This window comes from Lissotriton helveticus, chromosome 7 (genome assembly GCF_964261635.1).
Source record: "Lissotriton helveticus chromosome 7, aLisHel1.1, whole genome shotgun sequence".
In the NCBI taxonomy this organism is placed as follows: Eukaryota; Metazoa; Chordata; class Amphibia; order Caudata; family Salamandridae; genus Lissotriton; species Lissotriton helveticus.
In genome coordinates this window covers 1594478284-1594502712 of record NC_136068.1, presented here as the reverse complement: position 1 = coordinate 1594502712, position 24429 = coordinate 1594478284, and the positions used below count along the sequence as shown (strand labels likewise).

The 24429-nt window shown below is 45.2% G+C and overlaps 1 protein-coding gene across 1 annotated transcript in view; it reads left to right on the top strand.

Moving 5' to 3' along the window:
• The window catches only part of LOC144770558 (uncharacterized), a 129459-nt gene that overhangs the window by 56423 nt on the left and 48607 nt on the right, over positions 1-24429 (top strand). The window contains exons 2-3 of the mRNA XM_078655170.1: positions 17985-18055; positions 22543-22611. Coding sequence (XP_078511296.1) covers positions 17985-18055; positions 22543-22611 — 140 coding nt within the window. The remainder of the gene's footprint in view (positions 1-17984; positions 18056-22542; positions 22612-24429) is intronic.

Sequence of the window (24429 nt, the reverse complement as noted above, 5' to 3'; positions counted from 1 at the left end):
CCCGGTAGCGATGGCGGTCGACATAGAGAAGGCCTTCGACAGCCTGGAATGGGACTACTTATATAGGGTGCTGAGAAGATTTGGCATTGGGGACGAGTATGTGCGGTGGACGGAAGTGCTGTATGCATCGGCGGGCGCTCGGGTGCGAGTGGGAGCGTTGGTGTCAGATAGATATGCAGTGCATAGGGGTACTAGACAAGGGTGTGCACTCTCTCCCTTACTGTTCGCCCTCGCGGTGGAACCTCTGGCGGCGCTAGCTAGGAACGGTGACTCCTACCAAGGGCTGGAGGTGGACGGGACTCGTCATCACATATCATTATATGCAGATGACCTCCTCCTGTTCCTGGAGAATGCCGAGGAGGCAGTGGAAGGGGCGGTAGACCTGCTGGCACGCTTCGGGGATGTATCGGGCCTGAAGGTGAACTGGGCGAAGACTTGCCTCTTTCCTCTCCGGAAGGCGGAGAGGTGCCCCATGACCCGTCCCGAGCCCCGCTGGGAGCCGGATTGTATGCCCTACCTAGGGGTGTATATTTACCACGACCCCACAGACCTGTTAGAAGGCAATATAAACCGTTGCATCCGAAAGCTGCAGGGTAACATGCTCTTCTGGGCCACCCTCCCCTTGTCTATGGCAGGCCGTGTCTCGCTGCTTAAAATGATCGCCCTGCCGCGCTTATTGTACTTCTTTCGAACCCTGCCGGTGTGGATACCAACTACCGTATTTCGACGACTAAAATCCCAAGTGGTGTCCTTTTTGTGGGGAACTGGCAGGCGGAGAATAGCCTTGGCAACCCTGACCCGCCCGAAGAACGAGGGCGGACTTGCGGTCCCTGATTTCGAGTTTTATTATTTGGCCGCCCAGCTGCAATTCCTCACGCAGGAAGTGGCAAGGGTGTACCGAGGCCCGGAGCAGGAGAGGGACACTGGCATCCCCCGCCATGTGCTGGCGTACATCACCCTGCAGCAGCGGTTAGCACTCAGAGACTTGTCTCAGGAAGAACGGACGTTGCGGCTCTGCTGGAACCGCGTGCAAAAGCGCGCTGGCCCCGGTCACCCGTATGCGCCCGAAATTCCACTGGGGATGCTCACGGCGCTGCCGCATGGCGGCGACTGGTCGAACCTCCGGGCCTGGGAAGAGGCAGGCCTGCAGATGGTAGGAGACCTCTTCACAGACGGGGTGCTTACGCCGTATCAATCCTTGCAGGAACAATACGACCTTCCGAGAGGGGACTATCTACTTCACGCAGCTGTGGTGCGAGTGATCCAAGTGCACTGGGGCGAGGGACTGTGTGAACCTGCGACGTCGCCGCCGTGTCAGTATGTTATGATGGCCGCAGGGACAGTGAAGGCAGTCACGTGCCTGCACTCCAGAATACTCGGGAGCACCTTGCGACCCCTTACGCGCTTAAAGACCCAATGGGAGACAGACCTGCAGAGGGAGATCCCGGATACAGCGTGGGCCCAGTTGGTTCAGAGGCCCAGGAAGAGTACCAGGAACGCCCGGTTCCAATTAATAAAGCTCTATATCCTTCACAGAGCTTACCTCACCCCGCACAAAATAGCGCGATACTTTGGTGCGGAGGACGCAGCGTGTCCTAGATGCGCACTGTTGAAAGCAGACTTACTACACATGCTAAGGGACTGCCCGCACCTACAGGACTTCTGGAGGGAGGTCGGCGACACCTTGAACGCGGTTACTGACAGGGAGCTACACTACGATAGTGCGACTACACTCCTACACTGGTTTCCCCACACACGTAAGAATAAACTGACAAGCAAATTTATAGATATGGGCCTACTCCTAGCGAAGAGGGAGCTCACTAGGGGGTGGAAAGCGAAGGTGGCACCGACGCATAGGAAATGGCTAACTGAGTTCCAGAAATGGGCGGCAGCAGAGAGCACGATCAGGTATCAACTGGCTCGACGGGGGCCTGACGAGAAGGCCCAGGAGGCGGCACTAGCGTGGGAAACACTAGTCCAAGCACTTAGAGATAGTACACTGGAGAGCGAGGAGGAGGAAGAGGCAGAGGACCCTGGGGAACCTAGGGTGGCAATACCTACCACAGCTCCCACCATGGACACACACACTCCTTAGACATTTCCAATCTCCGCAGATCACCAACGCGCTCTGGCATGCGACACACCGGACACGGGACGCCATGGACCACCGTGGGTGGGGGGAGGGCAAGGGGAAGGGAAGGGGGGAGGGGGATTGCAGCATCCCATGGCCATTGGGCTAACAGTTCGAACTGACCGGATGCTGGAAGGGGAGGGGTGATGGGGGGGGGGGACAGAAAAGTTAAAAGCAGACAGCGGTTGATCACTGGACACGCCATCGAACAGTGGTGGAGGGGAAGCACTAGGTGAGACACTTTTCACCCAGCCCCAGAACTGTGAGTAATGTTGATGTGTACCATTTTGTTGACGTGATTGTGAGACATTGAGATCCCGCATGTGCCAACTTACGAAATAACTGTAATGCTTGACTTGAACTCTGCAATAAAAATTGTTTTACAAAAAAAAAATCTATTGAAAGCATCTTAAATAATAATGTTATCATTTAATGAAGCATATATAATGAAAACTAAATAAAAAATTGACTGTAAACTGCACATAACAGCTTTGCTGACCAGCCCTTTTTATTTTTCCTCGGTCAGTCGGGAACAAAATGAGAGGGAACAAAATCCTATAGCCCCACAACCCCACATAATGCCCAGTTGCTACCAGCAGCCAGTGAGCTCCAGAGCCACAGAATGCAGTGTGGTAGCAGCGGGTTCCTCATTCATTGTCATGGTCCCCTTGTCTACTGTTGACTATAAAACGAAAAACGTTTCTTATATTCTACTGGCTGTATTGGTAAGGTGATAGGGTCGTTTAAAAATTTATTGATGATACCTATAAATAGAGAAAAGGTGTTATAGGTGTTATAGGTAAGTAACTTTTACTTCTCCATCAGGTTATCTCATCTGTAGCTATAAACATTGAACAGAACAGCCAAGCTCATCCCTTCTCAGAGGAAGTGGTAGAGCCTTATGAAATAGAAGCAAGTGCAACACATGGAAACATGAAACATGTACTTGCATAGAAGACTTAGGGCCAGATGTAGGAAGTGTAATTCCGGTCGGTAACGGCCGAAATTACCGAATTTCGGCCGTTACCGACCAAAATTAGGCTTTTCATATGTAGGTGGCTTCATTTCAGATTCGGTAGTTTACCGATTCTTAAAAATACCGAATCGGTAAATTACCGAATCTGAAATGTAGGGAGCACTCAAATGAGTGCTTTTCCCATCTTAGGATTCGTTATTTACCACCAACTAGAAGTTGGTGGTAAATAATGAAAACCTTAGAAAAAGCATTTTTTTTGCTTTTCCTACAGTGCCTATGTTGCAGACATGCATGCCCTTAGGGCATGTATGTCTGCAACATGTGCATCCATACACATTTGAGGGGTGCAACAGGGTGTCAAAGTGACACCCTGCCACCCTTCATTGTTTCCCCCATTCACTGAATCGGTATTTACCGATTCGGTGATTGACATTCATTCCTATGGGCCACCAGGCACATATTGATGAATGGCAATTACCGAATCGGTAAATACCGATTCGGTAATTACCGAAACTTTCAGATTCGGTAATTATTTAAGAAAAATTACCTACATCCCATTTGCCTGTTCTTAAATACCGAATCGGTATGATTCGGTATTTAAGAATCGGTAATCTGGGATTACCTACCTTGGGCCCTAAAACTCTTTGGGACCTAGACAGGATGCCAGGGAGCAGGCGCGGTGCGTCCATTGGGGCGTAGGGGCGAAGCCCCACTAAGCCCCATGGACCCACCACGTCGTCACTATTATTTAAAAAAATCGCGCTATCTGCCGACCGGGAAACCGGGAGACACCCGACCTTCCCGGAGTGCGCAAGGGGCGGGGGGGGAGGATCGGGCTGCTGTAGCTGCGCAAGTGTATTTTTGGGCACAAACATGCCCGCGCATGCGCAGATCGTTTTCTTGTGAATTCCCCCTTAGAGAGAGGACCAGGGGGCGGGCCGCAGCCCCCGGGGTTACACAGGGCGACTGGGCGAGGAGTCATGGTGCCCCCCCAGCCAATCCTGGCGCAGGATTGGCTGGTCAATACAAAGCCCGGTTACATAACCCCTGTCGGATAGCACGGCCGACTTTGGTGCTGGGAAACCAGGTTCGAGCCTCTTATCGAACCATAAAAATGTATACATGACTTACTTTGGTGTTAAATAAATAGATATTTTAAAAAACAAATAAAAATGATGTTCCGACTAAGGTGTGAAATTGGTGTCGAATAAATACATGTTTTTAAAAACAATTAATATTAATCATGTATCATTGGTGCTGGAGTACAAGGTTTGAGACTGGTATTAAACACTGACAAGCTGTGTGCAAGTTATATGGTCATAAAAATACATGAATGATGGATGCAGGATGGGTGGATGCATGAATGGATGCAGGATGAATGATGGGTGGATGAATGGATGGGTGGATGCATGAATGAATGATGGATGCAGGATGGGTGGATGGGTAGATGAATGAATGATGGATGCAGGATGGATGCAGGGTGGATGGATGGGTGCATGAATGAATGATGGATGCAGGATGGGTGGATGGATGGATGGATGATGGATGAATGATGGGTGGATGAATGGATGGGTGGATGCATGAATGAATGATGGATGCAGGATGGGTGAAAGAATGAATGATGGATACAGGATGGATGCAGGGTGGATGGATGGGTGCATGAATGAATGATGGATGGATGGATGCATGAATGAATGAATGATGGATGCTGGATGGGTGGATGAATGAATGATGGATGCTGGATGGATGGGTGCATGAATGAATGATGGATGCAGGATGGGTGGATGGATGGGTGGATGGGTGGACACATGAATGGATGCAGGATGAATGATGGGTGGATGAATGGATGGGTGGATGCATGAATGAATGATGGATGCAGGATGGGTGGATGCATGAATGGATGCAGGAATGGATGCAGGAATGGATGATGGATGGGTGGATGGATGGGTACAGGAATGGATGGATGGATGGATGCATGAATGAATGATGGATGCTGGATTCATCCACTCATTCATGAATGAATGAGTGGATGAATGGATGGGTGGATGAATGGGTGGATGAATGGGTGGATGGGTGGATGAATGGGTGGATGAATGAATGATGGATGCTGGATGGATGGGTGCATGAATGAATGATGGATGCAGGATGGGTGGATGGATGGGTGGATGGGTGGACACATGAATGGATGCAGGATGAATGATGGGTGGATGAATGGATGGGTGGATGGATGAATGAATGATGGATGCAGGATGGGTGGATGCATGAATGGATGCAGGAATGGATGCAGGAATGGATGATGGATGGGTGGATGGATGGGTGGGTGGATGGATGGATGCAGGAATGAATGATGGATGGATGCTGGCTGGGTGGATGGGTGGATGGATGGATGGGTGGATGGGTGGATGAATGAATGATGGATGCAGGATGGATGGGTGGATGGATGGGTGCATGAATGAATAATGGATGCAGGATGGGTGGATGGATGGGTAGACACATGAATGGATGCAGGAATGGATGCAGGATGGATGATGGATGGGTGGATGGATGGGTGGATGGATGGATGCATGAATGAATGATGGATGGATGCAGGATGGATGGATGGGTGGATGCATGAATGAATGATGGATGCAGGATGGATGGGTGGATGGATGGATGGGTGGATGCATGAATGAATGATGGATGCAGGATGGATGGATGGGTGAATGCATGAATGAATGATGGATGCTGGATGGATGGGTGGATGCATGAATGAATGATGGATGCAGGATGGATGCAGAATTGGTGGATGAATGGGTGGGTGGGTGGATGGATGGATGCATGAATGATGTATGGATGGATGCAAGGTGATTCGGGCTCGCTCGCTGCGCTCGCTGCGGTGCAATATGCAAATTAGTTTACGCCCCACCACTTTCAAATGTCACCAGCCGCCCCTGCCAGGGAGCTAGGCTTGATGCCAGGATCAAGAGGCAGCAGTATGGCTATCATTCAGACTATACTCCAGCCTGCCTATTTGCTGCATGGACATTCTTACAACAAAGCAAGGAAGGTGTATGTGTACAGTTGTGGAATTCAGTGACGTCCTAAAGTATCTTGACTCTGTAGTGCATACAGTGCACTTAGTGACACTGTGTAGAGCGCCTTACATTAGTGGCCTATTGACTTACTGATGCATGGAAGGAGCTAGACATAGCCCAATCAGCCATCGGCTGTTCAGAGGCTGCCATGCTGGTGATGAAAGTGACATGGGTCATTAATACCCCCAATTTGAACATAAGTGCATTTCCCATTTAGCCACTGGCTGAGGTTTCATATCCACTGTAAATGAGAGGAAAGATGTGTGCCATGAAACAGTAGGCCAGGAAAAAATAGCACACAATCAATGCTAAATTTTGAAACTAGGTACACATGAAGAAGGTAAATATAAAAGCCCAAATCTGAGTAATGATGTATTGAGCCTGCTTTACAATTTGATTGTGAATTTACTGCACAACAAATGTGATTAATTTTCTGTCCACCTTATTATAAGAGACATGGGACAGGATACCTGTCATGCCTATGACAGTGTAACACGTCTGCCAAATTCTAATCAGGCCATTCATGTTATCAGTCCATAGAACCTATACACAGAAACTCTCCTGACTCAAGTAAAGTACATTAGAAATGATTACTTGCAGGACTTTGGCTATGTGTCTGTCTTTGAAGGTGCATACCAATCAGACTGGAAACAATTATATTGTACTGTAGTACAGTTTTTATATACAGCTTACTATCCCTATGTGGGGCACCAAAATGCCTGCTTACATCAGTATCACACTGCACAGTGTAGGGCAGTGGTCATTAAACTTCTTAATGCCACGCACCCATATGACAAAATAAATAAATAAATAAATACACCCCCCACCCAATGTTTCACAATTATTCTGTTACATTGGCAATGTTTAAATATGTCTAAACATAGTTAAACATTGCTGTTACGTTCTGTTTCCCCTTTTACACATACTCCCAAGTCAGGATATAAATGACAAACGATGTTAGTGATGGCCCATTACAAAGTTGCTTACTGCCACTCGTTTTTTGTCATTTAAAACAAAGCATGATGCTTCTATTGGCCAGAGCCTAGAGCCCTCCTGGGAGCACTTAAGCCACCCCCCCACCCCCGTTTGAAGACCTCTGCCTCAAAGTGGGCAAATTAACAGTTTTTATTCACTTTCACCAATACCCTGAATCTTGTGTTGAAGCCCCTTGGAAGCACCAACATCAATTTAAACATGCTCATTTTAGCTCAAAAAGTGATTAAACACATCCAAATGTGAGAAATAGTTGAAAGATGCAACATTTGAAAACTGACCTTTTTGAACCTCTCGGAGTCATTTTGAGGTGCAGTTATTGCGTTATGGGACGCTGGGCATAACAGTGTATAGGATGATGAAGTGTGAAAGACAGAAGTGCAGTTTGATGTTTTCAGTATGTTGTTAGCTTATGATATAGTCTGTTTAGCAGGTTACTGCACAATTATCTAATATGAGATTTTGTGTATAGTCGTGGTCCTCGGCTAGCATAGTTGGAGGGAGAGAGAAGTGGAAAGATCTCTTGGGGTGGGCATATTTTTATTATCATCACATATCGGAGTGTCTTTGTGAGATGTAAAGAATCAATCAGATTGTATAGATATTTGGAATCTGCAGTGATAAAGTCCTCCTAATTGTCCGGCAATATGTGACAGATTTCTTCAGGTATTCCATGCCTGTTCATTTGGTAATGGCAGTTTTTTTTATTTTACAGTGCTGGTGATAAACAATCCTCAGAGCAGATATGTCTTACGTGAATTTAATAAACTTATATTACAATTTGCTGCTGACCACTTCATATTATGTTTTGTAGTATTATTGTGGGCCATAACTGTTATATATGGGAGGACATAACTATATAATGCCCTGATGAACCATAGGTCAGCCCTGTTTTGCCTACCTGCATATTGAAATTAGTTTGCTGCTGGAATTCTTTGCAATTAATGGATTGTAAGCTGAGGCTTGCGCTTGAGGGTTCAACTGTTTTCTGGGCTCTATTTACGGGAATGCGGGTTGTGTTATTATATAGGAAATAGCAATGTTTTCAACTGCCTTCAGAGGAATATATGCTCCTAGGTGCTTCTAATGCTGACTGTAAGTGAGTCCTAGAGAGTAATGGTTTTTACTGAGACAGCCGGCAGCTACTGATTGCTCATAGTAAGGTGGTATGATGGTAAGTGGTGCAAGCCTTGAGCACAGTGTTCTGTTTGATTTGTAGTTCTTGAATTTAACTTGTAGGTATAGCTATACTTTTCCTTGGTAGGCTCTGTGGACAATACAGTGCCTTGAACTTCTAGCTATAGGTAGCCAGTGGAGCTATTGCAGGACTGAAGGCATATGTTCTTGTAGGTAAAGACAGAGAAGAAGCCTTGTGGCAGCATTCTGAATGAGTTGTATTTTGTGTCTAATGAATGCAAGTGCTCCAAGGTAAAGGCTCATGGCAATGTCAAGATTGGAGATTACGAGCGTGAAAATTCCTTGCAGTTTTTGTTGGTTTGCAAGTTATGAGAAGATGTGATGTGCTGTTTTCATTGTTTAGAATGCACTTTTTGGGACTTTGTTAACATGTGGTATCAAGGATAGGTCTGAATCCATGGTTACTTTTAGGTTTCTAACTTCTCTTGATGTTGTTGGGGGAGCTTCAAGTTCCTTAGGCCATATGGCCATAGGCTGGTAGTTTTGCCATTGACCGCAGGTCATAATCTCTGTCTTTGGAGTATTGTGCTTTAGATGGTTATTCATCATCCATGTGTTTATGGCACTAAGGCAGTCACTGAATTATGAATTATGGGGATCTTTGAAGGTATACATTTTTTTCAAAATGATTTGGGTGTCATCTGCATAGTTGTAACAGGTGAGGTTGTATGATTTATTCATATTTAGTAAGGGGGTTGGGTAGATATTGAATAATAGAGATAATATGATTAAGGGTGGGCGGTTAACTCCGTTCAGCAGACGTAGTTTGCGGAACTTTGCAATTCCGCGTTCCATGAGGAGAGCGGAGTTCAGCAAATAATTCCGACTCCACCACGTAGCGGAGTTTGCCCCCACCGCCCACATTTACTGTGGCTGCCTATAGCTGGCAGAAGCTTTGCCGCCTGTTCATGTGACACTGATCACATGCTCCTTTTCCCCCCTTCTGTCTGCCAGTGCCATCTATCAGCGCCTCTCCTAGCAGGCTGATGCTAAGCTCATATTGAAAGCTGAAATGGGCTGGGTGGCGCCCTTGCACCTAAGGTGCTCGGCCCTTGCATCTCTGTGTGTTGACCCAGACTCGCACTGTATCTTGTTCCTTACCTGTTCTTAAAAAGAAAATTCCCTACACCAAACCATGGCAGCCCATAGCTGCATCGAACCTTGTGCTCTCTGCACTGCTCTAACTCTCTCTACCTCCCTCCCCTCCCGTCCTATACTCATGTTCTGTTGCTTCGTGGCGTCATGTGCAGTGTCGGTGACAGCTCGGCCTCTGTACCCATGCATGCCTGGTATCTTGCGCTGACACTCCTAATATCTGGGCTGGGATTGGGCGCCAGCGTTTTTTCCTTCATCTGAAAGTGGGAGTGAGCTAAGGAAAAAAACAACATGCCGGCGTCCACTGTTTCTGCTGGGCGAGCCGCTTCCTTTTCTTCCCCTCTTTCACCCAGCTCAACTCCAACCAATAGGGCAGTCCGATGGCAGCTCAGCCCAGCCACGACCACCAGGGCTCAGGGGAAGAGGACAACGGCAGAACCTGAGGTAAAAACACACCTCTATCTGGTTTTATATGTTGACAGCAGAGGCGCATACTCTTGTGCAGCAGATGAGGCTCTTGCCTGGCTGACAGATGGCAGGCTCGAACCCTCCTCGACACCTGGCTGAAGTTGCGCGCAACTGAGGAAGGGGTGGAGGCCGAAGCCTGTGGTTTAATATGGGTAGGGGCGGGAGGGTGGAGCAGCTCTGCCCGCTCACAGAACTCCACGGAATTCCACAGAGTTTTTCTGCAGCTGCACGGAATTCCGCGTAGTGCAATTTCACGATCTCTGCCCATCCTTAGATAATATGGATCCCTGAGGAATGGCACAGTGTTGTGGTGGTAATGTGCAAGGTGTAGGTAGACAACCCTTTGTCTGTCTGTATCTCACACACAAACAAATTGTAGAAGAAGAAGCAATCCATTTTGAAGCATTTTCACAGATTCTGATATCTTGAAATCTTTTCAGTAGCGTGTGGTGGTGGACAGTTTCAAATGCAGCTAATAAATCGAGAACCATTAGGGCTGCTACTCCATTTTTGTCCACTGTGGGTTTTGGATCACCCCTGATTGATTCAATGGATGATTCTGTGCCTTTGCCTGATCTAAAACCCGATTGTTGGCCTAACATTAAACCATAATGTTCAGTAAAGTTAGAGAGGTGATTAAACACTGCTTTCTAGAATGTATTTTCCTAAGAATGGGCCATTTGATATGGGCCTGTAGTTTGCTGGGTCAGGTAGGTTAAGGGTTTTCTTTTGGAGGAGATGTCTGAGGTAGGAGGTTTTGAACTCAAGCAGGAATGAACTTAGTGCCACAGACTTATTGAGTAGGCATCGGGCTACCACCCATGCACAGGTTGAGCGAAGGATAGCTTCAAAATGCTTTATTGATGTTGGGCCTGATTGTGATCCTGAAGGCCTGGCTGCAATTATAATATTGAGGAAATATTTTTGTGACAGGGAAGGTATGCATTGATGGATGGTTATTGGTGTTTCTTTCTGTGGTGGTTAGGTCATGTGTTGTTGTCTCCTACAGATACATTCTAATCTTTGTAATTTTTAGATCGATTTATGGGACGCTTTGTCTTAAAGTCTTGTGATTGTGGTGTTTCTGTGTTTAGGCACTCTGAATTGTGGAATTCTGTTAGAATGTTATGGAGTTCTCTAGAAGGGCAATAAGCTTCAGTTATGAGAGTGGAGGGTTTACAACCATTACAACGAAACTTTTACCACGCAGTGCTGTTACAACGCAGGTTTTACTACGCATACCATTACAACGCATTACACTGGGGGGAGCTCTAGGATAGGGAATAAGTTTAATTTACTATCCAACACCTTCCCTACTATCCACGGGGACTTGGGTTGGAATAGTAAATTAAACTATTCACTATACAGAACCCCCAAGTGTAATGCGTTGTAATGGTATGCGTAGTAAAACCTGCGTTGTAACAGCATGCGTGGTAAAAGCATGCGTTGTAACGTCATACATTCGAGTGGAGTAGTGGTGTCTTTTTGTGGTTCTGATGGCTCTGTCATAGGTTCAGTTATAGTATCGTAGGATTTGTCTGTTTTATTTCCTTATTTTCAACATTTGTGTTGTAGTATGTTGAGTTGTCTTTTCATTATTTTATGTTATCATTAACCCAGGTCGTGCTCTTTTTATGGTCAATCCTGGATATGGATTTTGTTGGTGTCTGTTTGTCCAGTTCAGTGGAGATCCAACTGTAGAATGTGTGTATGTCTTTCAGCAGAATGCTTATTGTGATTTTTTTCGAGGTGGGTGTTGAGTTGGATGTCGAGTCTTTTCCGTGGTCTATACGAGGTTTGTTGTCAAAGCTTTTAGCTATCTTCGTATTGTTGCTTTTGTTAGGTGTGTAGATCTTGAAGGAAATGTTGTTGTGGACGCTCAAGCTTACAGAGATGTTGTGTGTAACTGTGGCTTGCCCTAAGGGTGCAAATATTACATCTAGAGTATGGCCTTCACAGTTAGTTGGGCAAAAAACGATTGGTGTAGGTTGCAGGCTTCAAAGTTAGTTGTGACTGATGGTTAGAGTCTTCTTGTCAAACCATATGTTTAGGTCTCCTAGAATGTATAGGTTTGAATGGTCCATAAGGGTGCTAGTTACTCTATCAAGTAGGACATCTTTAAAGTAGGCATTGCTGTGTGATGGTTTATATATTTAGAGCAAGTAATACATAATATTAGGAGTAGGGTGACATCTTATAATCTGGGAATCACAGCCATTCATGGCGAGGTTTTCAATAATTATTTACAGTGATTTTATGGACAACAGCTAGGCCTCCCCCCTTTTGCCAAAACAAATGTTTGCTATTGATACGAAAATCAGGAGGGATGGCTATGTTGAATGTGGGTGCAGAATCTTCACTAAGCCATGTTTCTGTAATGAAGGTGAGATCTGATGTTGTTTCTGAGGGTAGGTCAAAGATGTTACAGCAATTTTTCTTCATGGATCTTGCATTGAAGAGTAAGCATTTTAGTTGTTGTGTTTCTTTCTTCTCCATGTCCTGTAGTAAGGGTGGGGGTGAAGGGGGATAGGGTATTTTGAGTTGTATGGTTTGAGGGTGTATTGTGTTTTTGGTGGAATTGTAAGCAGAGTTGTTTGGTTACAGAAGTGAGGTCTTTGGGAAATGTATGTATTGTATTGAACTGCAACATTCATACTGACCTTACCACCCCTTTGTGGGTTGCTGAAGTGCTTGCCTATATGGGTAGCACGCTACAGCGTTTAGAATGTGTGGCTGGAAGAATGTTGTCTTTGTTTTGATCCAGTGTAGGAAGTGTTTCCACGTTTCGAATGAGGTCCACTGTGGTGTGCTTCTAATGATATGGGATGCAGCACTTATCAGAGTGATAGATGAAGAAGTGTGAGAGAGTGTCACACAGTTAATGGTTTTTAGTAGCTGGCAGCTTTGAGCAGCTGTACAGGTCTCTATAGCTGGTATTTATTATGTTCATAGTCCATACTGGCTTGTTCATTCTGAGATATCTTGTCTATGGTTCTGAGCAGGCATAGGCTATAGGGAGAAGTAGTGGCAAAATCTGCTGGGATGGACTTTGTTAATATCGTCCCAAATCTGACTAACAGTGTTGGGTTTTCGTGGTGGATCATGGTGTTGTAACTTTTGTATTTTCTGATGATTTGTGTAAAGAGCGGGGGTTGTGGTGGCAAGGTACAATTAGGGAACTTTGTAATCATACGTTCAAGCCTTCCCTAGATTTTCAGTTTCCTCCAGGCAAGTGACATAGTGTATGTAGGTTATTTGGGTATTAAATGTATGTATTGTTTGTGATATATCGTGTTGTGTTAGAATTGTGGTTGTATTTGTTTGGGAAAAGTTAGATAGTTGATGGGGAGATGTATTAGTAGCTAAAGTTACCAAGTGTTTGTATATAAGGGGTGTGTAATTAGTACAGGTAGAGTTTTAGGGATTATTACTTCATAAAGATTTTGTAAGTGAGAGGTTGCTTGCCTGTAATTCTTATGGTTGAGATGCAGAGATTCTGGCTCATATCCATCTGTATTACGTCAGTCTGGTGTTGTATTCATCTGGCAGTGTGTTTCTCTTGTTACTTGGCAATTGCACAGTGTGGCTCTCTAGCAGCCTGGTCCGATAAAGCAACACTTTCAATGTTATTGTTAATGTTTAGGTTCTTTTGGATGTCACTACCCAACATCAAGGATCTTTCAAATTCATGATCCTTCTCAGCACTGAGACCCCTGTAAGGATTGACGACTCTATCACAATATAGAGTAATCACTCTGATGGTCATGGGCCTCCTCTCGTGAGTTTCCACTCTATGTCATGGGTCTTAAACCATGACGAGGCACAAATCCTTGGTCTCACTAGACATAGAAGACCCCTCTCGATGTTGAGAGCCAAGGTAAACTGTTGACCAACTAACCCTGTACTGGCTATCCCTTTTTATCCTTAGTCCAGTCGAGAAAGCCATTTTTCTAACTAGGAAAACTATTGCACAGTAGAAAATTATTGTTGGAATCTTAATTAAACTCAAGCTGATTTCCATTGTGGTTTGATTTTTGCAAAAAATAAAGTCTCTAAGGGGCTGGGGAAAACACAGACTTATTTTAACCCCTAGCCCCAGAAAACAAGTTGTAAACAAAAGAGAATAGAAATAACATTGAATAAAGATGCAAACTGGGCCATCAAAAATAGTGAAGAAATTGCTTCGGGCACATCACTGTGTTCACGGATCCTAGTCACAGAAACACAAAATGAACAACTTTTGACTACTGCCGTATTTTCAAATGTTGGATGTGGTGTCTTTTGCCGAACACAGCTTGGACTACTGAATTTCTTTTGAATTGCTCCGCTTAAGTATTGTGAGCATCACTTTTTATACACATCACAAACACATGGTTTTGAACAACTCGGGGTCTCTACTCTACATAAGTGTTCCTATTAGATGGCTGCTGTGTTTGCCAGAATCCACTTTACTTACCTTGTTTGGATTTTTCTTGCAATGAATCATGCCTTGATGAAGCCTGTGATTGGGCGTAACGCGTTGGCTGTGCTCTTTTTTATATTTGAAGAAGAATATAAAGGATAAAGAAAACCTTATTATTATTATTGTGTATCTGATTGATTTACAAAAAAACATTTTTCATCCTTTATTCATTTTGCCAATCTAATATAAAAAAGACAAAAACTGATCGACGGACTGTGCTGCCTTTGGTGGAGCTTCTTAGCTGCATTGAAACCTTATTGGAGTTTTTCCTCTGAATAAGGGGGTGTATGCTTATGTAAACAGTTTATTTTCCATTTGTTCTCTTCATGAGAGGGAAAATCAAAAGGATAATATCACTAATGCTCTTCAATGTGTTTTTAAATCCGTTGTTGATTTTTCAATAGGATTTTTATATTTATTTACATGTTTAAAAAAAAAAAAAATAGGATGAAGTTCCCTTAAAGTAGCCATTGTGTTTTCATCATTGGTTATACTTAATTGGAGAGCATGTTCTGTATTTGTGAATACTGATGAAGAAATGGGAGAATGTGAGTCACACAGGAAATGGGTTTGCTAATTTCCCACTTTAATGGACAATGTTCGGAAAGTGGTAAATTACCTGCCTGCTTGAAATCACCACAGAGGAAGGTGTGCGTTAATACTAATTGCTTGCCTTACATTACAACACGTATTATTCTGGTAACTGCTCCTTTGCATCACAATATATAGTGTTCGACGTGATTTGCTTACTAGACTTCAATATACAGAATGCGATCTGCTAGCAGCTCCCTGCTCGCCAAAATTTCAGAAAAGTGCCATGCTATCTTCTAACTATTGTCAGGGCCACTGGAATTATACAGCAAAAGAGGACCAAATTATGAAGCAGGATTAGCTAAATTGTGTGGCAATAATACGCACATTGGGGCATATTATCAAGCAGGGCGATAGGCAATTATCGCCGCTTTAGCGGCCGTTTTCAGCCACTAAGCGGTGATAATTCTATCGCCCTATTAGCAAGCTGTCGCTAACTGATGTTAGCGACAGCTTTTAGGCGATAGCGAGCGGTTTGGGGCCCGCTTTGCATGTCAGCGATGTTTATCGCTAATGACATGCAAATTGGGTGTACCCAACCAGTTAGCGACTGAAAGCAGTCGCTAACGTTGCTATCACCTATTAGCAAGGCAGGCGTAGCGATGGAAATATTCACGCGAATATCTCCAAATACTAACACCTGCCCAGACCAGTTGTTAGCCATGTTATCCAATGGGAGGTGGCTAACATGGCTAAGAGCATTTCGTCGCTAATGCGTGAATATCGCTGTATTCTCAGCGATATTCGCGCATTTCGGCGCTATCGCTGGATATTTTAGCACAATGGAGAAAAACGTTGCTAATAGCATGTTTTCTCCGCTAACATATCCAGCGATAGGCAGCGATAAACCAAAAAATGCGCTAAGCGCATTTTGCGATAAATATCGCTATTCCTTGGTAATATGCCCCATTATGTGGGTAATGCAGCATAATATGTGATAGTTTCACGTCATTATTTTGTAATTTTCAAACATGGCAACACTGTCTGGGGAAAACATTTCCCCTTATTAGTAGCAATTTAATACCCAAATACAGCAATAGGCAACTGAAAGATGACCAGTGAAACTTGTATGTATTTATTGACTGTACAATTAATTTAAATCCATCCACCGTGAAACGTTGTGGAGGGATTTCCAGTGTGCACGAACACGTGTCACCATGTTCTCTGTAATTTTAGATCTATCTGCACTAGAAACATTTTTTTTTCAAAATTGGTGATTAGGCAGCAGATGATTAATTATGTGGCAAATTCGGAAAATCTATAAATATCTTATAAAAGCAGAGGTCACAGAATTGCATAATTCCAGTGACCCTGGCTATAACCAATAAGATAGCTGAGTGTGTTAACACCTTCAATGCTGAAGATCCTAATTTCCCATTATTCATGACAAGGTCAGCTCGTCATTAGCATCGAAGAGCACTCATTACTTACATCTGTCTGTAGAATACAGGTCAAGGGTTATTTGGATTAATTGAGAACTCTGTAGGCCTTTCACCAGACGTTTTGCACACAGGAACAAGCATACTATACAAGCTTTAACATTTAAAGTCTTTTACTTGGAGGTACAATGGTGAGAATCGGTGTTTTGAATAGTGTGATAAATGTAAACATCGACACTATTAGGAAGCACATTTAGGAATGCTTTTAATAGAGCATAATATTAACAACTTGTTTTATATAGGACTTCTTCTAGTAATAGGCACTATATTTAGTAGTTGTAATTATTACCTAATTGCATTGTATTCAACATGCCAACCTACCTAGATTCGAGCTTGTGACGTGAATTATAGCAGCTGTAAGCAACGCAAGATAACTCAATGACCACCAGGTCACGGTGTACATATTTATACTACACATGGATGGGGAAGGAGGTGGGATAAAGATTTCATGGATGTCGAATATGCAATTGTGTTTAAAGTGAAAAAGAGTGATAGTTGACGTGGGTGAGTTTTCAGAGCAGAAAAGTGAATACGTCAAATGCTTCGATGCCAACAGACCTGATTTACATTTTTTAAGTAAAAAATGGCTTCATTTTGGCTGTCTTCTGTATAAAATTGCATTTGATTCAATCGTCAAAAGAAAAAGTAATGTCACCCGATTTGCTTGTCAAAATCTCCCTCCTATTTTTAAAATGTTGGCATGTATGCAAATGATCTAAGCCAAGAGGTGTGCACAGGACTGTTGGTGTAGCAAAGAGCTGAAGATTGACAGAATGCAGGTAACATAATGGACTGAGGTTTTAGACTAGCTAGGAGAATAATGTGGGTCCAGAAAAGCCGACTGAACATTTCGTCCTTTCACAGTTGATGAAAAGTGTGCATATAGTCAGTGTTTCATTTGAGGCAGTGTTTTCCAGTGTTCGGCACCAGCACTTAATTGCTGGTTCTTAATTGCCTGAACCTGCACTTCTGACAGCTGCCACGTGGTGGCACTGTTTGCGTAATTTAAGGATGAGCAGAAAAACAATTGTTTGTCAATTCAATATACATTAACAACAACTATTATCTGCCACCCAAGCCATTCTTAAAGCGTTGGTGGCCTTGGACAGTCTGAATTGTCACACTTCAGTGTGGTGGTTAGTTGTTGTGTAAATACAGTGGCAATGTGTGGTGCAAACTGTGGTGGCCTCCAAAAGAGGGCTTTGGCACTTATTTTCTTTTTCAAATTAGACACTGATCATAGTAACACTTGTTCTCAAGTCATTTGCAAGACTGTGCCAGCAAACGCTACGTTAAAACACGTTATTCATATCATTACTAAAAGCTCAGTGCAAACTTATGAGTAAGAATATTATTGCAGAGTCTTTATTAACAACTGGGACAGGCAGCAAACTCAGTCATAGGCAACATGTCAAAAGGTCAAAAGTCACCCATTCTCAGAGATAGTACTTATGTGAGATTCTTCTGCATGGTAGGATCTTCATTGATAGCCATAAAGGCTTGACTAGTCTGGCCCATTTGCTTAGTTAACATACTTTTTGGTTCTTTTTCAATCCAGATGACGACGATGATGATGATGAAGATGAATACAAAACAGGCTCACTCTGCAATTACTGTGCCTTCTGCAAGGTAGGACCACATTTCCAAATCTTATTTCCCTTTTTGTAGTGCCAGACTCTATGTGGGAGAAAAGATATGAATCCCACTCAAAGTCACTTTGCCACATAGAACTTGTCTGTTGAACATTAATCGGTGTACAGCAGCCCTGCCCGGCTGCCTCAAGATTTCATTATCCACAAACATGAAGATCAGGATTATAGGCGGGCTCTTCAACTGAACTGTAGAACCCCTCCCCCTCCCCCCACTCCCTAGTGCCTTGAGACCCTAACGGGTGATTAGCCAGGCTCTATAAGAATCCTGATTGATTGATAGGCAGTGGTGCCAGAATAACAGATGGAGCAATTAATGTTGGCTTCACAAACGACTTTGGTACATTTCTGTCCTAATTCGAGTGTTGGGCATCAGTCTGGTATTTTTGACAATGTTTCCAAAGGTGAGTGAACAATAGGCCTGCTTGTGGAATTGGGCCTGATGTCTGCGATGGGACTGAAGCATCTCTCTTCACAACCATCATGTCTCACACCACCTTCTATGAGCCACTCCTATGCCAAAGGCTGTCCTTCATTTTTCAACAAGACAAAGCTGCCTTCATTTTGATCATAAACTGCACTACATCAATACTATCTGCCCAAGACTTCCAAAAAGAAATACTACTGAATTAAAAAAAAAGAACAGAACTGCGTCTAAATACTGGTCTAACAAAAACTTGCAGTCCCCAAGAAGACATTTAGGAAGCTCTGGCGGAACTAAATGAGACAGAAACCTTTCAATCATAATCCAAAAAGACGCCTACTGGAATCCTTTGCACATCTACAAATCAAATTCCAGATATCCCACCACCATCATGTAGGATAAGTCATCTGTCACTCACTAACAGTCTCACCAGAAGATATGCTACTAAAGCACACAGGCAGCACTTTCTGGACTCTCTTGATGAATATTTGACCTCTGTGCTAGAAAGAAAAACACCCTTTCTTCTGTAAGGCTCCCAAAATCGGTGTATGCCTGGAGTAGCTAAGGCCTTTTGATTTTACTAAAACGATGCATCTGATACACCTACTTATAGGGGCTGTCAGCCAGCACTCTTCTATGCATTATCTGTGTGTCATTCACATTTCCTTCTGCCCATACACCATACAGCATGGGGCAGTAGGTCGCCCACCTCAGTCACTGTCTAACTTGACCACGAGTGACTGTGTACTGCTGTTTCACAAGGAGCACATCCCCAAACAAAGTAATTCCTTTCAGTGAAGGGACTAGTACAGCAATAAGTGTTTTTAAAACCGAAAAATATGTGTGCCTTCAGCCAATGTATGTTTTTTTTATTGGTGATGGCCTGGCAGCTCCCCTAATAATAACGTTTTTTTTTTGTTTTGTTTTTAAACCATGGCATAAAAAGCTAAATGCCAAAGTCAAAAGTCTGGCTTAAGTTTGAATTTAGCCAAGACCTTTTCGTCTAAGTTTAAAAATGCAAATATTGTACTTACTTATAAGGACTTGAAGCCAGCTGTCCAAATACACCAGTTATTTCCCTGAGTACCCTTTTACATTCCCACTTTTCTTCCACCCACTACGCCATACAGCAGCCCTCTTTAGCCATTGGCTAACTTCACCGTGAGCATGTTATGCAGGCCTCGCACAATGAGCATATCCACACAAAAGCCGCCCTCTTCAGTGCGTGGGGCTACAGAGGCAAGGTGTGCTTTTTGTTAAAAAAAAAACAAAAAAAAGTGGTGCACACATGTGTAGCAGCCAATGTACGTTTTTTGCAAAACCTTATTATAACAAGCATTTGCAATGCAATAGGTCTCGCATTTTTGGAGTTGGAGCCATTGACATTGTAAATGGCAATATTTTTCAGGTATATTTTTTAAGTGCAGTGATAATTTAAAGAAACTAGGCTATTGCTGGTGTTTGTAGACTGGAATACTAAAGTATTGCTGCCCTGAAATCTGTGCTCAGAAGGGATACCTATTAAAAACAAGCGAGGATCAGCAACACTCTCTATTTTTAATTTAGCACACACTTTAGCTGCAGTAAAAAAAGCATGGAAAGCAATGCCAGGGGCATAAACTTAGAACCGCTGCTTTCTCCTGGACTGTGGCCATTGGGGTATCCAGCAGAGAGCTCTGCATAGGTTGCACAAGTGTCTCTCCTCCGCCTTAGGAGCACCCCTTCAGAGTGTGCAGGTTACATTGGCATAGAGCAGCAGAAGTGGATGATTTTACTACTCCCAACACGTCAGTTCTCGGCTGGAGGAGGCGTTGCCGTCTGATGTCATCTTGGCAGTTTATGACTATGCGGTGTGCTTATTAGAGCAGTGACTCAGCTCTGGTTTAAACTGTTATCTATTAATAAATAAAACAGGCTGGGGGAAGGTGGGGTGGCGAGAGACCCGTGTTTTCCAATAAAAAGTTACATTTATTAAAAATAATTCAAACAAAATACTACGTGCACAGAAAAGGGAGAGGAGGAATGACGTAGGAGGTCGGCAACACAGCTCACAGGGGCGGGGAGAGGGGTGGGGGGGCTGGAGCAAAGTCAACACGGACAATCTGTGAGGCTGAGAGCAGAGTTTAGAATGCAAGTGGGGGCAAAGCCATACCACCTCAAGGCGGCATTGGAAGGCTCGTTGTTAGGGGGAAGGTGGGGCAGTCCAAGTCCCGTGTATTTTAAAGAAAAAAAGTATTATCTCCGGCTGCCACCCTGCACAGACAGCGAGCGCCTCCCGCCCGAGGTAGAGGATGCAGGGGACTCTGGCACTTCCGCTGCTGGCTGGACGCAAGCATACATGCGCACTTCAGAACTAGAGATGGTGTAAAAAAAAAACAAGGCGCACAATGCCCTGTGACCGCAGCTCTGTAGTAATGCTGACCAGCATTTTACAGCCATCGCGCGAGATGTTTTATGTGCGCGGAGGGAAGCCGGATGGGGGTGGGAGAGCCTGGGGCGTGAATGCGAGCGAGGAGGGAAGCCGGATGGGGGTGGGAGAGCCTGGGGCGTGAATGCGAGCGAGGAGGGAAGCCGGATGGGGGTGGGAGAGCCTGGGGCGTGAATGCGAGTGAGGAGGGAAGCCGGATGGGGGTGGGAGAGCCTGGGGCGTGAATGCGAGCGAGGAGGGAAGCCGGAGGGGGGTGGGAGAGCCTGGGGCGTGAATGCGAGCGAGGATGGAAGCCGGATGGGGGTGGGAGAGCCTGGGGCGTGAATGCGAGCGAGGGGAGGCAGGCAGATTAGGGAGATGCGCGTGCTTGTGTGGTCACGTGACCCGCTTTTGTGGCCATGTGACCTCACATGCACTGTGAAGAAACCGCAGTGGTTTCACTAGACGATCGAGCACTTGAATTCTCGATCCCTCAATGCGCTTGCGCGCATTGTAGGTCACGAGACCTAAAAACAGTTTTAGATGGCAGCCTAAGCTTGCGCATAAATGGATCCCATCTTTATGATGGTTTTATATGGCCTCGGGAATGTTGGAATACTTTCATTCCTGCTGCTGGACACAGCACTGTCTTGGCAGGCTCCCTATCTGCCTGTGGTGGCCGCGCAATGCATGTCGGGGCGGTGCTTGCACGTGCAGTGTGCTGACGCAGCCGCGATAAGGAGAAAAGATGGCTGCTGTTATTTCCACCTCTCCTGGGCGGCCTGACAGCGGCTCTGTGATGTATTTGAAGAAATCGTCTACACATGGTTTCATATGATGAAGTAGGTACTTGATCAGGAGCGCTAGAGATAACGTTGATGTTCCCAGTTCAGCCAGCAGACAACTGACAGGTAGGGACACAGCTATGTCATGGGGCATAGCAACACTAGAACTAGTAATAGGACATTACATTTAAAGCACCAGAGCAAAATACGGTAACACTATATCATGAATTAATAATAAGAATACAACACTCTGCTACAGTGCGTAAGGGGTCACATAACTTCTAAGGCAGTCATTAAGCGCCCAGAGAGACATTAGCGCCCAGAGAGACATTGTCATGAAGCAGTACTAATAGTCTCCAATCAGACTTGAAGATCCCAGCTGACAGAGCAGTGTGGCCTTCATTGCCTCAGTGCTGCCAGGTGCAGCAACAGAGGCAGGCCCGGCGTACTTTCAGCGGCCATAGTGACTAGCGTTGGTACTTAGAGGTATGGACCAGAGTTGAGATGCGAGGTACCGGTACTACAGTAGCGTAACGTGATGGTTTCCCGAGATGTATGTCACCTGTGCCGGCCTGCCGTAACCGAATAAAGACACTAGTCCTGCCACGTGCGTTTAGCCCCATCAACTTCTGCCCCGCTGAGGGTGAGTGGAGTTCCAAGATTCTGCAGCAAACAGAGGAGCAGATTTACAAGCCCCTTGCGCCGCTTTTGCGTCACATTTCCCAAGTTAAAAGTGACGCAAAAGTGGCGCAAGGGGCTTGTAAATCTGCCCCAGAGAGTGAACAGGCCTGAGGGCGAGGAAGGATGCCATGTGTCTCATGGGCTTACCCCACACTTTCATCTCTCCACAGCACTGCGACGACTGCGACAAGTGCCCGTGTAAAGAAGGCGACGAGAGTGAACACTGCGACGACTGCGAGGTAAGTCCAGCCTGAGGAGTGGGTGAGAGCGGGCAGTGCCAGTCTCCTGACGGAAGTGCCCTGCCAGAGATTAAGGGCTGAAGCAGTGTGTGAGCTTCCACCGGCAGGACCCGGTGCTTACAGTGGAGGGCCACCTCTCCAGCTGTGTCCTTTCAGTGCAATAGGACCCTTTCACCCGCTGTGCCATTTCAATGCTGTAGTACCACCTCTCCAGCTGTGCCCTTTTAGAGCAATAGGACCACCTCTCCAGCTGTGTCCTTTTAGAGCAATAGGACCACCTCTCCAGCTGTGTCCTTTTAGAGCAATAGGACCACCTCTCCAGATGTGTCCTTTTAGAGCAATAGGACCACCTCTCCAGCTGTGTCCTTTTAGTGCAATAGGACTACCTCTCCAGCTGTGTCCTTTTAGTGCAATAGGACCACCTCTCCAGCTGTGCCACTTCAGTGCTATACGGCCACCTCTCCAGCTGTGTCCTTTTAGTGCAATAGGACCACCTCTCCAGCTGTGTCCTGTTAGTGCAATAGGACCACCTCTCCAGCTGTGTCCTTTTAGCACAATAGGACCACCTCTCCAGCGGTGCCCTTTTAGTGAAATAAGACCCCTTCTTCAGGTGTGTACTTTCAGTGCTATAGGACCACCTATCCAGATGTGCCCTTTTAGTGCAATAAGACCCCTTCACCTGCGGTGCCCTTTTAGCGCAATAGGACCACCTCTCCAGCTGTGCCACTTCAGTGCTATAAGACAACCTCTCCAGCTGTGCCCCTTTAGTGCAATAGGACCACTTCATCAGCAGTGCTATTTCAGTGCTATAGGACAACCTCTCCAGCCTTGCCACTTCAGTGCTATCGGGCCACCTCTCCAACTGTGTCCTTTTAGAACAATAGGACCACCTCTCCAACTGTGTCCTTTTAGAGGAATAGGACCACCTCTCCAGCTGTGTCCCTTCAGTGCAATAGGACCCCTTTATCCGCCGTGCCATATCAGTACTACAGGACCGCCTCTCCAGCTGGGCCCTTTTAGTGCAATTCGACCCCTTCACCAGCTGTGCCATTTCAGTGCTATATGACTACCTCTCCAGCTGTGCCCTTTTAGTGCAATAGGGCCCCTTCATCAGCAGTGCCATTTCGGTGCTATAGGACCACCTCTCAAACTGCGAGCTTTTGGTGCAATAGTACCCCTTCTCCAGCTGTGTCATATCAATTCTATAGGACCATCTCTCCAAATGTGTTCTTTTAGTGCAAAAGGGTCCTTCTCCAGCTGTTGTCCATTTCAGTGTTTTAGGACTACCTCTCCAGCTGTGCTCTTTTAGTACAATAGTACCCCATTCACTAGCTGTGCCACGTCAGTGCTATAGGACAAACTCTCCAGCTGTGCACTTTTAGTGCAATAACTCACCTTCACCAGCAGGGTCTTTTTGGTGCTAAAGGACCACCTCTTTAAGTGTGCCAAATTAGTTCTGCGGGACTTATACTCCATGTGCCTTTTAAGGTCCAGCTGTGTCATTTATTTTAGTGCTTTAAGATTTCCTCTCCAGCTGTGTTCCTTTTAGTGCCCTAAGTGTCCACCTTGAGCTGTACCATTTTACTGTTAAAGAACCCCTCCTCCAGCTGTTTCTTTACCATGCATTTGGACTGCTTCTCCAGCTCTAGCCTTTTAGTTCAAGAGTGCACATCCCCAGCTGTGCCCTTTCAGTGCTAGAGTGCCTCATCCCCAGCTGTGTCCTGTTAGTTCAAGAGTGCCGCTTCCCAAGCTGTGCCCTTTCAGTGCCAGAGTGCCTCATCCCCAGCTGTGTCCTTTAAGTACTAGACTGCCACATAC